Genomic DNA, 15076 nt, shown 5'->3' on the forward strand with positions numbered 1-15076 from the left:
TGATTGAATACTTCATTAACAGTTTGCAAATAGTAGCTACAGTGGTACATTATACAATGATGCTAAAAGGATAACACAACAAGCCCTATTGGCCTTGTTTCCATTGTGGTCTTATGTAAGGGTATTGAAAACTACTTCATACTGTTTATTTATTTAGGTCTATTTATTATTATTATCATTGATATTGATATTTTGTAAAAAAAAAAAAAAAAAAAAAAAGTTTTGAAAAGGGTAAAAAGAAAGAAGAAGCGACACATAATTTGCCATGCTGGGGTCTTACTTTGAAGTCAATAACCGGAAGTTGTATGTGTCATAGCGGTGGTTCCTGTGACAGCGTCAGAAACGGAACACAACAGCGATCAGTTCTTAGAAAGGATCGGAAAAGAAAAGTCACTGAAGCCACAGCAACACTTTTTACCTCCACATCACAAACCCTGGCCTATTAATACACCATATTTACCAGGTAAGGTGTTCAAATAATGTGACTGCTATTGGAGAACATAGCTAGTGTGTTGTAGGGCCTATTGTTGTGTTTTAAGGCCATATTGCCTCCATGCATCACGTATGAATGTAAATGTATGGGTTTGTCATTGTCATTTACTACAATTTAAAGGGAAATAATCCTATTTAATGTGCATTATTAATCTATGTACCGTTTTCATAGGACCATACTTTATCGTGTTTGGCCTTTTATTGCCCGAGCACTGTGAATAAAGGCCTTCACATTTCGAGCTTTTAGATGTTTGATGCGCACATGAAGTGCCAAATAGTAGCTAGTGATTATTGGTGAAACTGCACACACACCCCCTTTAATTCAAAAACTTTTCATAAGAACACATGTAGTTTGTGCTTTTTCTTTTGTAGTGGTTCTAAAATGTTGTGAGACACGTGGTCGTCATTTATTTGCACGATGGCGGTTATAGGGGACATTTTGGCTGGTCGGGAATATGTTGAAATATAAACTCTTGTTTGTGTTGTTTATGGTGATAAATGTGTTTGAGCCGTTAGAGCTGCGTTGCTTGTGTCCAGTGTTGCCAGGTTTTGCAAGGGAAATAAGCAACTACGTCTATGAAAACAAGCCCAAAAGAAGCGAATATATAGGCCACATGAGCAACCCTATATACATTGGCTATTTGAAAATTACTAGCTCAAAACGCGTCGCATCGCTTGTAGATCTGCTATTAAAAACAAAAAAAGAAACAGACATTTAAAAAAAAAATGTTTTCTTTTTTGAAACATCTTAACACAGATTTGGGGGTCCACTTGTATGGGGTCCCTGGCACGAAACATTTTCAGATGGGGGTCCGGTTAAGGGACAAATACATTGATTCATTTGGGGGTCCTTGACATGAAAATATTTGAGAACCACTGGTTTGAATAATGTATATATAGATTTTTTAAACAAGTCCAAATAAGCAACTACGCTTTAGAAATGAGTAACAACAAAAAAACGCAACCCGCAACTTGCCAATATTTACAAGCAACTTTACAGAAAAACAAGCCCAAAGTCGCTTATAATAAGCGGACATGGCAACACTGGATGAGACCGCTGCCACCATGTAATAATAATGACACAATGAATTGTAGGCGTCACATCATCACAGCTCAATGCTGTTGTTCTGCTGGGATTAAAAAACACCCTGATCCTTTGTGGATGATTTGATTTCACATTCGTATATTTGAGAGATTTCATTTCGATGTTTAGTTTGTGCATATTTTAATGCAGTGGTTCTTCTTTTTCCTTTTTCCTTTTCAGGCTGTGACCCCCCAAAATAATCCTATTTGAATTAGGGACCCCCCAAAATAATCATATTTGAACTGTGGACCGGGCCCCCCACCCTGATAAGCACTTGGAATGTAGGAGTTGAGGCTTTACATTTTGTTTGACTCGGTTCCACAGATATCTTTTTTTGAAAATAGCAGATCTACAAGCTCACATCGCCTCACAACGCAATGTGAGCTTGACAATTTGGCCAATGTTTGACCAGTTTTTATGGTATAGTTTGTTGATTACTTTTGATGCAGTAATGATCTTTTTTCTTTTCTTTTTTTGAAGGTCTTAAATTGCCACTTCACTGTCATTTGGGGACCCCCCCAAAAAACATGTGGGAGGTCCCCCCACACTATAACTGAACTGATCATAATAACCAATAGTTGCATGGTTTTACTATTGGTAGCCAGTAAAGAATAAACCCAATAAAACCTACATTTGTTCATCCATCTGTTTGTATTGGCAGTTTGGCACTGTACAGGGGCCTATTTCACGAAAGCAGAATTAGGGGTTAAGCCTGGATTTAACAGCTATCCTGGCTTAATTTATCCAGGATTATCCATACATCGGTTTTATGAAAGGTGAATTATCTTGCCAGATTAGTTTAGCCAGTTCACCCTGGATAACTTTATCCATGACTCGGTTTCACAAAAGAAAATTGTTAGTTACCATGGAAATTTAGCTGTGAAGTTAGGTCCGGACCAGGCTAACAGTCAACTTTATTAATCCAGTGCCTTGTTCTTCAAGTTTTGTGAAATCGCTATTACTCAGATGACTCCAATCGTAAACCAATGACTTTTTCCACAGTTAATTCAACACCTATGTTTGTATATGGACTCATTTTAATGACCCTGCATTCAAATAAAATGAAAAAAATACAATAATATATATTATAATAATATAATAAATTTAATTATATTACTGAAATTGTGTGTGTGTATACACACACACACACACACACACACACACACACACACACACACACACACACACACACACACACACACACACACACACACACACACACACGCACACGTGAATTATTAGTTACAGGCTTAAAAGAGCCTCTTCACTGTACAATGCAAGTCAATGAGGAGCATTATTTTTGATTTCTTGTCCACTATTGGAGTTACATCATGGCAAGGTAACTACACAACCCAAACCGCGAAAATCGAAGATCTACAAGCCCGAAAAAAATGAAAAATGAAAATACAGAGCAGACTTTGTCAAACCTGGATTTGGCTTAAATCCAGGCTTAATTAATTCTGCTTTCGTGAAATAGACCCCTGTACAGGTAGCCAGGTTGTGTTGTGGTCGGTGTGGTGTACTGTTGTGTTGTGTAGTGATGCCACTCAAACACCATAAGGGGGACTTTGGTGACCATTTCAAATTGTTTCATGGACTTTAGTATCTTTTTATTCTATTTATTTATTGGGTGACCTGTAGGACATTTGTTTCCTAATGTTACTGGACTTAAAGCAGCAAAAAGTTAAACAACATTATGTAGACTCTCACAGCTGCATGTACCACAGCTAACTAGGCCTTGTTATTTTATATAGAATTATTTTTTTATGCTGTATTTGATCTTATCTACAGTACACTGATCAAATTGATGACAATAAAGGAACAGAATGATTTCCTTTTCCAATAAAGAGCAGAAATGATTAGAAGACCTAAAACAAGTATACCGTGGGGTAATTGCTCACAAACTCTGAAATTAAGATCTTATATAGCTGCTGCTGGGCAGAAACCTTGTATCTCCATTTTAATTTAATCATCTTTTAATGTTTTTTTCATAAATTAATGCTCAAGTTCGCTCAAAAGTAACAAAAATAGCCCAGCTCTTTGTAAGTTTTGATTAAAAAAAATATATATATTAGTCTGTCTGTGGGTTTTATACATATTTAACCAATGAAAATAATTAACAAGAGTGTGTGTGTGTGTGTGACTAAATAATAACTACATTGGATCCATTACAAAACAGCTTCTTTTTTCCATTTCCTGAAACGTGACGCTGTCGCTTATATAATATTTCCACCGGGGAGCTCCAATAGAGTTTATAGTATAGTATACTTAGAACTCATAAACTCCTAACACTTTGAGATTTCCTTCTCTTTTCCAATGACATCAGTTACATCCCAGCACATAATAATAATAATAATAATAATAATAATAATAATGTGTTTTTTTTTATTTATAAAGCACTTTACATTCTTGCGAATCTAAGTGTTAGTACAACCACAATCCTACACTGATAGGGGTGGCCATCCATAGCTGAGTGGGTAGAGAGGCTGTCTGGGAAACAGAAGGTCCCCGGTTTGCGCACCGGCCCTTGTCTGTGTGTCCAAGTGTCCACACTTACTGTACCTCTGCCCCCGAATGCTGCACTAATTAGCCTGGGATCAATACCAAAAAAATAATTCCCTGCGATCAAGGGCATCATAATTTTAGGGCCTACCCAATAAAACCCTTGATGCGGCGTAGTTTAGCTGATAGGAATAGTTTGTTTGGATCCATCTTTTATTCCAACTCGTAGCGACTGGCGAGACTAAACTAGTAGTTCTACTCGATTCAGCATTTAAATGGGATTGGGGAAACTAACAGGGGGAACCAAAACAAAGTGGCGCCGAAAAAACAGAACCAGCAACCGGAACCACCGTATTATTTTGATATATTTTTTCAGTAGACGTGGTCTTCTAGACCGGATTACACGGGCCAGTTTGGAACGAATACTAGGCTTTCCTCCGGTCTGGTGACACAAGGTTACTGTACTAATAGAGCTCACTGCTCCAAGTTATTAGGATGGGTAAATGCAGAAGACAAATTTCACATAATAAGCAAATGTACAGTAACAATAATACCCCAATTTTAGGGGGACCTTATTATTATTATTATTATTATGTTACATCCCAGTACAAACTGGAGCAGTGGAAGGTTTAATTAATACCTTGTTCAAGAGGGCACCTATAGTAAGTGTTGCTCATTCACTTCCATGCACAGAATTTTCCTGCCTGTCCGGGAGATCGAACCAGGGACACATGCTCTCCTCTAACCTTTAGGCTACCTCTGCCCCAAGGCTCTCTGCTGGGTGAATAAGGTTACTGGACCAGTGGGAAGCTGCTCATCACAAGGTCATGTCGTTTGTTTCCTGTCACAGACGCTGGTCATGTCGGGGCAGAAAAAAGGAGCAGCCTCTCGCCTGCCAAAATGTGCCTTCTGCCGAACCAACCGGGACAAGGACTGTGGACAACTGCTGGTGGCAGACAGCCACAAGGTGGCAGCGCACCACAAGTGTATGGTGAGTACAAGACAGACATTAGACACCATATTCATTGACCATATTTGCAATTTAATCACACCAAACTCATGTCTGAACTAGCAAGACACGCACGCACGCACGCACGCACGCACACACACACACACACACTCTTTTGGCTTTCATTTGCTTCAATTTGGGAGTTTTCAGGCTCTGCTCTCGACAAACTCAACAAAGAGGATTTAATTCGCCCAGCAATGATGCATCAAAGTCGTTAGTAGAAATGAAGAAAAAAATAATATACAAATGGATTTTCAGATGGACTGAACTCTGTTACCTTGGAACAATAGCATGTGGCATCATCAACAGTGTCATAATCCATTGGACAACTTGATATTTCAATAAACCTTTTAGCCATCTGGTGTGTTTGTGATTTTTTTCCCTGCAGCTGTTCTCTTCTGCTCTGGTAACCTCTCACTCAGAACGAGACAATATTGGAGGATTTTCAGTTGAAGATGTGAGGAAGGAGATAAAACGAGGAAATAAACTGGTGAGTGTCTGTTAGTCACATGACCCCTTGCACTATTTCATCAAAACACGGACATGCCTCTCAGATTCTATGTTGGAGGTCAAAGAGACAAGCAATGTTTATGTAAACAGATTAACATGGCCTCAGCTAACAGAGGTAATAAAGCAAAGTTAAATGAAAACAGGTTTTCTTCCCGAATATTTAGAAAAGTGAAGTGACTTGACACCATCAACCATCTGGCTTTATACAATTAAAGTACATAAATATATAAATTAACAAAATTAACAAGACCCAACACTCGCATGACTTTTGATGTCATGTGAAAGAGGTCTATTGATGAATAGAGATAGGGGATACTCTAACCACTGAGCTGGTGCATGAAGTACACATGGTCATAAAATGTGACAAGCTTGCAGACGTCTATGCGGACATGAGTTGGTGACAATATATGCCCCGCCTAAATTGTTGTTAAATGAGTCCGTTTTGTTCCTCTTCAGATGTGCTCGTCATGCCACCGTCCTGGTGCTACTATTGGCTGTGATGTGAAGACCTGCCGCCGGACTTATCACTACTACTGTGCTCTGAAGGACAGAGCCCAGGTCAAAGAAAACCCCTCACAGGGAACTTACCTGTAAGACCAACCACAGCTTCTGTTCTCTTCCACAAATTAAGCTAAAACAAACAAAGATAAACATTAATATTTGTTAATTCTTGCAGTGTTTATTGTCGCAAACACCGGGATGCCTCCCAGGATGGTACTGAAGGTAAATGTATTACTTTTATAATTGATTGCAAATATTTCTTGTAGACTGAAATATTTGATTGCACGATTTATAAATTGATTGTTTAGAGACCAGAAGGGTTGGAACGGCAGTTTTCTTTTTCATTCAAAAAGCCCTTGAAACACACGCAGTAAAAAAAAAAAAGGCTTGATGTTGATTGGTTTGTTTTCTCAGATGAAGACGAAGCTGTGGCCAATGACTGCGACTCGTCGCCGCCACAGAGCCGGGGGCGCGGCAGGTTCGAGAAGGGAAGGACCAAGGCTGGATCTCGTGGTCAGTCAGAAGAAACCCGCTCCACAGAGGAGGAGAGTTCATCACATGTAAGACCTCACCTGATCCACCTGATCCAGGAATAGTCTGAAAGGTGTTCACTCTCCATTCCGACATGCTGCCACTCCGACATTGACTTCTAATTGTCGGAGTGGTGGTACCATCCATAAAAAAAAACATTCCGCCACTCCGACAAAGTTATGTTCACTGTGTCGGAGTGGCGGCACGTTCCATTTTGGGAATAGTTCCACCATTCCGACAAGGGTAAAGTGCCTAATGGAGATTATTATTATTACCCGTATTGCTTTATGATCACCCTCCCGAGTATCGGGATTGTAATTGCTTTTATTATTATTATTATTATTATTATTACTCTTATTATTGTTATTGTTCATTATTATTATTCTGTGTTGGCTTACAGCCTACAGTACATACTAGGCTAATGGGGGTACAGGTCCCTTTTACGCAAAGTCTATGTTTTGTGAGAATATTGCCAGCATGACAGCTTGTTGGGCCTACTGCTCTTATAAATTAAATATATATTTCAAAAAATCTTATAGCCTACATATGATATTTACACACACATTTATTACAGAGAAAACAGAACCGAATGTTTGTGCAATCATCACACAGTAGCCTACTGTTACTGTATGTATATTAAACATATCATATTCATCTGCAGTCATCCATCACACAGTTGTTCTATTAAATAAATGATATTAATGTCTATTATGGCTGTTTTGGACGACTGGGCACCTGGACATCTGGGCACTATGGTACATGTGGGCACCAAAACCATCTGGGCACCAAAACCATCTGGGCACTCGGGACATGTGGGCACCTGTACAACTGGGCACTAGGGAGATCTGGGCACCTGGACGAGTGGGCAATTAGGGGTGGAGACATCTGGGCACTAGGTACATGTGGGCACCTGGACAACTGGGCATTAGGGACATGTGCGCACCTGGACAGGTGGGCACCTTCACAACTGGGCACCAAAGCCATCTGGGCACCATGGACATGTGGGCACCTGGACAACTGGGCACTAGGGACATGTGGGCACCTGGAGATGTGGGCACCAAAACCATCTGGGCACTAGGGACATGTGGGCAACTGGGCACCCGCCGTTCTAAAAATGGTTTATGTGAGTGGTATGCAAAATTGGTTTTTACCACTTGTTGAAATGTCTGCACATTATAATCACAACACTATAATAATAATAATAATAATAATTATTATTATTATTATTATTATTATTATTATTACCCATATTATTATTAGTATTAGTATTAGTATTATTAATATAATTATTATTATTATTAGAGTGTTGTGATTATAATGTGCAAACATTTCAATATCCTTTTTCTATATTGTTCATCTTGGAGAGCTAAATAAATACCACAAAACTTCGCCGCCTGTCTGGACAATGGACTCATTCCAATTACCCCCTGATCTGCATAAGATTCGCTGCCTGGTGCCTCAGTCGCTTTTGAGTTTTTATTGTTGTTGACAAATAGCCACTACAATAGTGTTATTATAGATAATTATATATAAAATGACATACCATTTAAAAAGTGGTATAAACCAATTTTGCATACCACTCCCAGGAACGGTGCATACCGGTTTGGAAAGGCACATACCGTTTTGGAAAGGCATACCATTTAAAAAATACGGTATATGCCATTATATAAAACAACATACCATGGTATTAACCTTAAAAAGTGGCATAAACCATTTTTAGAACGGCGGGTGCCCAGTTGCCCACATGTCCCTAGTGCCCAGATGGTTTTGGTGCCCACCTCTCCAGGTGCCCACATGTCCCTAGTGCCCAGTTGTCCAGGTGCCCACATGTCCATGGTGCCCAGATGGCTTTGGTGCCCAGTTGTCAAGGTGCCCACATGTACCTAGTGCCAGTTGTCAAGGTGCCCACATGTCCCTAATGCCCAGTTGTCCAGGTGCCCATATGTACCTAGTGCCCAGATGTCTCCACCCCTAATTGCCCACTTGTCCAGGTGCCCAGATGTCCCTAATGCCCAGTTGTCCAGGTGCCCACATGTCCCTAGTGCCCAGATGTCTCCACCCCTAATTGCCCACTTGTCCAGGTGCCCACATGTCCCTAGTGCCCAGATGGTTTTGGTGCCCACCTCTCCAGGTGCCCTCCTGTCCCTAGTGCCCAGATGGTTTTGGTGCCCACCTCTCCAAGTGCCCACATGTCCCTAGTGCCCAGTTGTACAGGTGCCCACATGTACCATAGTGCCCAGATGTCCAGGTGCCCAGTCGTCCAAAACAGCCATAATAGACATTAATATCATTTATTTAATAGAACAACTGTGTGATGGATGACTGCAGATGAATATGATATGTTTAATATACATACAGTGACAGTAGGCTACTGTGTGATGATTGCAAAAACATTCGGTTCTGTTTTCTCTGTAATAAATGTGTGTGTAAATATCATATGTATAAGATTTTTTGAAATATATATTTAATTTATACAGATATCATAGGATTTATGATATAGATTTAAATTTGTAATTGTTTATATGAATCAGGAAGGATACATACGAAGGGGGTAGGAGTAAATACGTCTTCATTTCTTCCTATTCCTTTTTGAACATGTTGGGGATTATCCCCAAGCATTTATTTATTGTTATATATTATTTAGTTTTGCTTCATATTTTTAGCGGCGCCAGCCGCTCTATATCTGACTTTGTCCGTGTGTATGTCCGTGTGTCCCTCCGTATGTCCGTCCGTCTGATTGGTCAAGCTTCACATGACACGTGGCTGGGCTATAAACACATATTGACGACAAACAGTATGTATGTTTGAGCACGGGGCTCATCAAAGGTGCCGCTTCCTTCACACAGGGTGTGATTTTTAAATATATTATGGCTTTCATTGTTATTTGTTAATTTATCAAATCAAACCAAATTATTATGAACATAAACGCAGTTATCATCATCAACAAAATAATAATACATTTGACCACTGACCAGCTGTATGGGCTGGAAGTTATTTTTTTGGTGTTTGATCGCTCTGGGTTTGATTGCTAAAGCCTGAATGGGACGGCAAGACACGCCCCCTCATTAACATACCGTCAATGAAATACGGCATTAAATGTTTAAATAAATGTTTAAATAAATAATTAAATAAATAAATACGTAAATAAATACATAAATAAATACATATATGTATAAATCAATAAATAAATACATAAATAATTAAAAACATAAATAAAAACATAAATATAAAACTAAATGATACATAAATAAATACATAAATATATAAATAAATAAATAAATACATAAATGGTGACATAAATTAATACATTTCAATATTTATTTATTTTAGCATTTATTGCTTTATAAATTCATTTATTTATTTATGTATTTATATCTAGATACGGCAGCTTTGGCATTCCATAGCCTGGAGCCAGCCAGCCTGCCACCCCTTATATATATCCAATAATGTAATTTTAGCTATATATATATATATATATATATATATATATGTAGCCATGAAAATGAATTTGGGATTTATGGACTGTCGGAATGGCGGGACTAAATGTCGGAATGGTGGTATGTCGGAATGGTGATACGTCGGAATGGCGGGATGTCGGAATGGCGGGATGTCGGAATGGTGGGATGTCGGAATGGCGGTATGCACCCCTAACCCATTGGTGTCATCGATATATACATATAGTGTACATGTACTGTATTGCCCAGCAAAGAGTGAATGTGGCCTCTGATTAACTTATTATTTTATTTGTGTGTGCGCGTGGCAGCGGGACAGGTCACCGCTGAGGGTGAGTCCTGGAGACGGCGGGCAGCGTTGTGGCTTCTGCCATGCGGGCGAGGAGGAGAATGAAACCAGAGGCATGCTCCACGCTGATAATGCAAAGAAGGTTGCTGCACATTATAAGTGCATGGTAAGATGTCAGTCATTCTAATTGCATGGTAAGATGCCATTAACCATTTAAACTAGTGTTTCTCAACGTGGGTTTGGCACTGATTTTCACTGAATGTTTGCATGTTATGACATGCCCAGAATAGGAACGCTAGGGTTCATGTGGTTAAGGTGTCAGTCATTAAGGTCTCATGTCAGTCATTGCCACGTTGCATTGGTCAAGGTCTTATTTGCATAAAGACACTGGTCCTCCTCTTTGATTGTCTTCCAGCTCTTCTCGTCGGGGACTGTTCAGCTTACCACCACTTCACGAGCTGAATTTGGGAACTTTGAGATCAAGACTGTCATCCAGGAAATCAAGAGGGGCAAAAGAATGGTGTGAATATTTAATGGTTAACTACGTTTCACAAATTCTTCAAAAATATAAAAAGGCATTGTCTTTTTGCGTTTGCTGTGTTAACATTTATTTTAATATTTTTCCAGAAATGTACGCTGTGCACTCAACTAGGTGCTACGATTGGCTGTGAGATCAAGGCGTGTGTGAAGACCTACCACTATCACTGTGGTCTCCAAGACAAAGCCAAGTATATCGAGAACATGGCCAGAGGCATCTACAAGTGAGCTCAACCATCTCACATCTCAGTTTGAAATGATTGAATCGGTTAAGTGATCAACGAACCATGGATCAAGTTTCATCTTTATAATAAAATAATCTGTTTAGTGATGTTTTACGTAAAAAAAATAATCAAATTTGCTATTTACAACTTGTTATAATTATTTGCAACCAAATGTGAATCCTTCTACAGTATTTATTTGTTCACTTCCATGATGACTGTTTGGGTTCAGATAACTGAACATTTACTATCATTTTGTACTACTTTTATTGCCTTATGTTAACCCTAATCATTATGGTCTAAATCAGGGGTTTCCAAACTTTTTTTTTACCACAACCCCATATTATGAGGGAATTTCTGTATGTGACTGAACTTGACATACCACTTTTAATAGGTGTGGTTTGTCATGTCTCATAATGCTTATTCCAAAGCACATGAAGAGGTGATCTGGAAATGATTACAATGACAACCCCTCCACTGTTAATACTAAACTTAAGTCATCCACAGAGGGCCTTCAAAATAAAGAACTTGCATTAGATGTATATATTGTGGTGTATTGTAAAAGAGAACTTGAATCTTTTTATGGATCTGGATACTAAACCACAATTGGCTTTTAAGCTGCTCCTGGTTGAAATTAGAGGTGTAACTATTAACCATCAATTGAATTTGTCAAAGAGACCTTCACCTTCCTGGAACTAACTAAGTAAAGATAAAACTGAAAGGGCTTGTGAAGGGCCTTGAACGCTAGAAGGAATTCTCTGCTTTTCTGAGTAAAGCTCAGCGGTGCCTTAACTTTGACTGCACCAGACGATATCACACGACCCTAGAGTGGCTTTATTTATCTTAATTAGCTGTGATGGTGTTTGTCTGATATGTAACCACCGTAATTTTAACCTGGGTCTCCTGCATGCATGGGAAACCAAACATCTACTGTTCATCCAGAGGGGACCCCCCCCCCCCACCTCCCGAACTACAGGCTGGGCTACTTTGATACATTTCTCAAATTGACCTCCTCGTTCAGTGCCTTTGGTTGATGTTTTCCAGGCTGTATTGTAAGAACCACAGTGGCAATGAAGAGAGAGATGAGGAAGATGAAGAACGAGAGAACCGTAGCAGAGAGAGAGCAGCAATCGACCACGGAGGAACACCCACACCACAGCTCAATGGCAACTAGGTAACCACTGTTAAAATGACGGAATTTCAGTCTGAAGGAGGAAGACCAGCGATAAAATCCAAAGCGATGTGAGACCAGGGCACCAACTCATTTACACTACCTGGTGTTAAGCTTTGTTCATACTGTAGACAGATCCAAGGTGTTTCTCAAATCTGATCTTTAGGACTGAACCAAACTGCACTGTTATATACAAGTGATCAGATTAGAATTGTGCATTCAGATGCCATCAGTCTTAAGTAATCCTTAACGTATACGCCGTTGTACAATGGTGTCGCTCGCTGAAAATACCCCTTTTCTTTTTGCAGATTGTACTGACAGATGCGAGATGGAGGGGGACAAAAAGAAGAGTTCAAAGATGGCGGGGAGATATTTTTATACTGAATATACTGTAAGCCTAATCACCAAGTTATGGTCCTCAAGCTTCCCTCAGTAGCTCTGGGTTTGTTCCAGTACAGACACAAACATCATACTCCTGGAGACATCTGGAGGACATTTTCACATGCTGGTGGTGTTCTGCAGTGGGGACTGCTGCAGGGCAGTAAAAAGCCATGGATGAACTTTTGCCAAGTGTCAGTTGTGAGCTCACTCCAGTAAGTGTGATATTACCATAAAACACTGGTTCTCAACCTGTGGGCCGTGGGGGTATTGCAAGAGGGCCCCCACAAAATTGGCAAAACACTACGATTTGAATGATAATATAACATTAATATTAAAACGTGATATCAATAAATAAGAACTTAAAGTATACTATTAGTTCCATTGATTCAAGGTGAAATACAATTGCTTGTTTGGTCATTAAAAGTAAACAAACATGCTCTGAAAATGCACGCAGCCTAGCCATCTCACCACCACTTCTTTCGGGTGGTCAGATGGGTGTGCCACGAACACTTTAAAGATTTTTAAGTGAGCCCTGATCCAGAAGAGGTTGAGATCCACTGCCATAAAAGATCACACGTGCTGAGATTTTTGCTCACCGCCCACGTGCCCCACCCATGTGCCCATGTGCCCCCACCCGTTTACACAAGCCACAGTTTGATTCGCCCGGTTCTGAAATCTACTTCCTGTAGTTTAGCCTCTAAAGGACTCATTTCACTGAGGCGTGTACTTTTTACTAGTCTCTATATGAAGTTGTGAGGGTGGATTATTACAGTAATCCTGTCTTAAGAAATCTCTGTACGTTAGCCTTTCTTTCTTGATATGTTATATTTTGTTAATGTAACATTTGACATGAATGATTTTGAATAACTGGATTTGAGGCAGTTATGATTTGTTTTTAATATTTCTTTTGCCAGCATGCACTTGGATTTGTCCCACAGTTGAAAGTGGTATATTTCATAGCATCAATACAAAGCTCTTTTGAAGAAGTTGATGGACTTTCTTTGTTGTAAGGTTTCCTTGTATCGCTACAATTGAAACCATGAATAATTGGGAATAGAAAATATTTTATTTTACTCATGCGGTGGGTGAATTCTTTGAAGTTTCCTTTGTTTAGAACAAGTTGAGAGGTATTAGTCATACAGATGGTGTCTGGATCTGTTAAAACAGTGAATCTCAACCTTTTTGAATTTGAAGGATCCCCAGTTTGATAAGCATTAGAACACGGACCTCCATTTCATAGCATTATTTTATCTCTGACCTGTAAGGGACCCCCTGGTGGTCCCCAGAGCTGACGTTGAGAAACAGTTTGTTAAAGGATGTTATCCAAACGATGAGGAATTTCACACTACCTGGATGATTTCCATCAAGAGCCCTGAACTACTCCATATTCTGCAGCTGTACTGGTTTTTATGTAATATTTGATACAAATGCACTATATTGTACAACTGGATAATTTTATTTTGGATAATTTGGGACGTGATACAAATTCACTATATTTTACATTTTTATTTTGGATCATTTGGACTAATTTAAAAAAGAAAAAGGCCATTGTTTTAAGTAGAAGCACCAATATACAGTAGCCTACAGTATGCTGCAAATTCTAATGCACTTGCTTGGTCTATGATCCCTTTAGAATTGGATGCAATGTAGAAGGAAGATTTTAGGTTACCAACATTTGAGTTATTTTATTGATAATAACTCAAGGCTATAGAACTGCTTTACAATGTCTATGTATATTCGCTTTTAAAACAATAATTTGCACCATTGACTAATCCTCCTGAGTAAAAAGTGTGTGCTGGTAAACGAGAAGCGCATTGTTGATCATCATGATCTGATAACGTTTTAAAATATGTATGTTATCATGGTGTTATTCAATAACAGTGAAATGGAGAATGAAATGATGTTTGGAGGTTTACTTTGCCCATAAAAGGAAAAGGGGCTTTTCGGACAGTCGTCGTAGGCCTACTTCAGATTTGATTTGTCCACCAACTGGCTACGTCACACAGACTACATCCCATGGCGTGGAGGGATGGGATGCAGCGGACAATATTACAATCAGAGGTATTATTACAATCCGTATAGTGCGGATACGGAAACGAGCTGTGTTAGTGGCTGATGTGTTCGCGGAAAGTACCGGATACAGTGGGCGGACTCTAGACCGGATATGAGCACCTAACGGTAAATAGAGCTGGTAAATAGAACGACTGTACATGGGACAGGCTGAGGCAGCGAATGGCATCTGAAAGAGTTCTTTACAAAAAAAAGTACCGAACAAATATTTAAAATAAAATGTAATTATATAAGAAGAAATGGCAATATAAGGAAAAGGACTGTGTTCGATTTTGGCGAACGAACCCACCCACCCACATAAAGTGCGACCATTCCTCCGCGCTATG

General features: G+C 39.4%; 1 protein-coding gene across 1 annotated transcript; it reads left to right on the forward strand.

Moving 5' to 3' along the window:
• Positions 1 to 325: 325 nt before the first annotated feature.
• Positions 326 to 13753, forward strand: phf6 (PHD finger protein 6). The gene is made up of 11 exons (XM_084041239.1): positions 326 to 463; positions 4929 to 5069; positions 5476 to 5577; positions 6054 to 6187; positions 6274 to 6320; positions 6513 to 6658; positions 10393 to 10536; positions 10786 to 10890; positions 10998 to 11131; positions 12173 to 12302; positions 12608 to 13753. The coding sequence occupies exons 2-10, from the start codon at positions 4938 to 4940 to the stop codon at positions 12300 to 12302; spliced, it is 1074 nt and encodes a 357-aa protein (XP_083897365.1). The 5' UTR covers positions 326 to 463; positions 4929 to 4937; the 3' UTR covers positions 12608 to 13753.
• Positions 13754 to 15076: the final 1323 nt, after the last annotated feature.

Source organism: Gymnoscopelus microlampas (assembly GCF_963454915.1).
Source record: "Gymnoscopelus microlampas genome assembly, chromosome: 18".
Taxonomy (NCBI): Eukaryota; Metazoa; Chordata; class Actinopteri; order Myctophiformes; family Myctophidae; genus Gymnoscopelus; species Gymnoscopelus microlampas.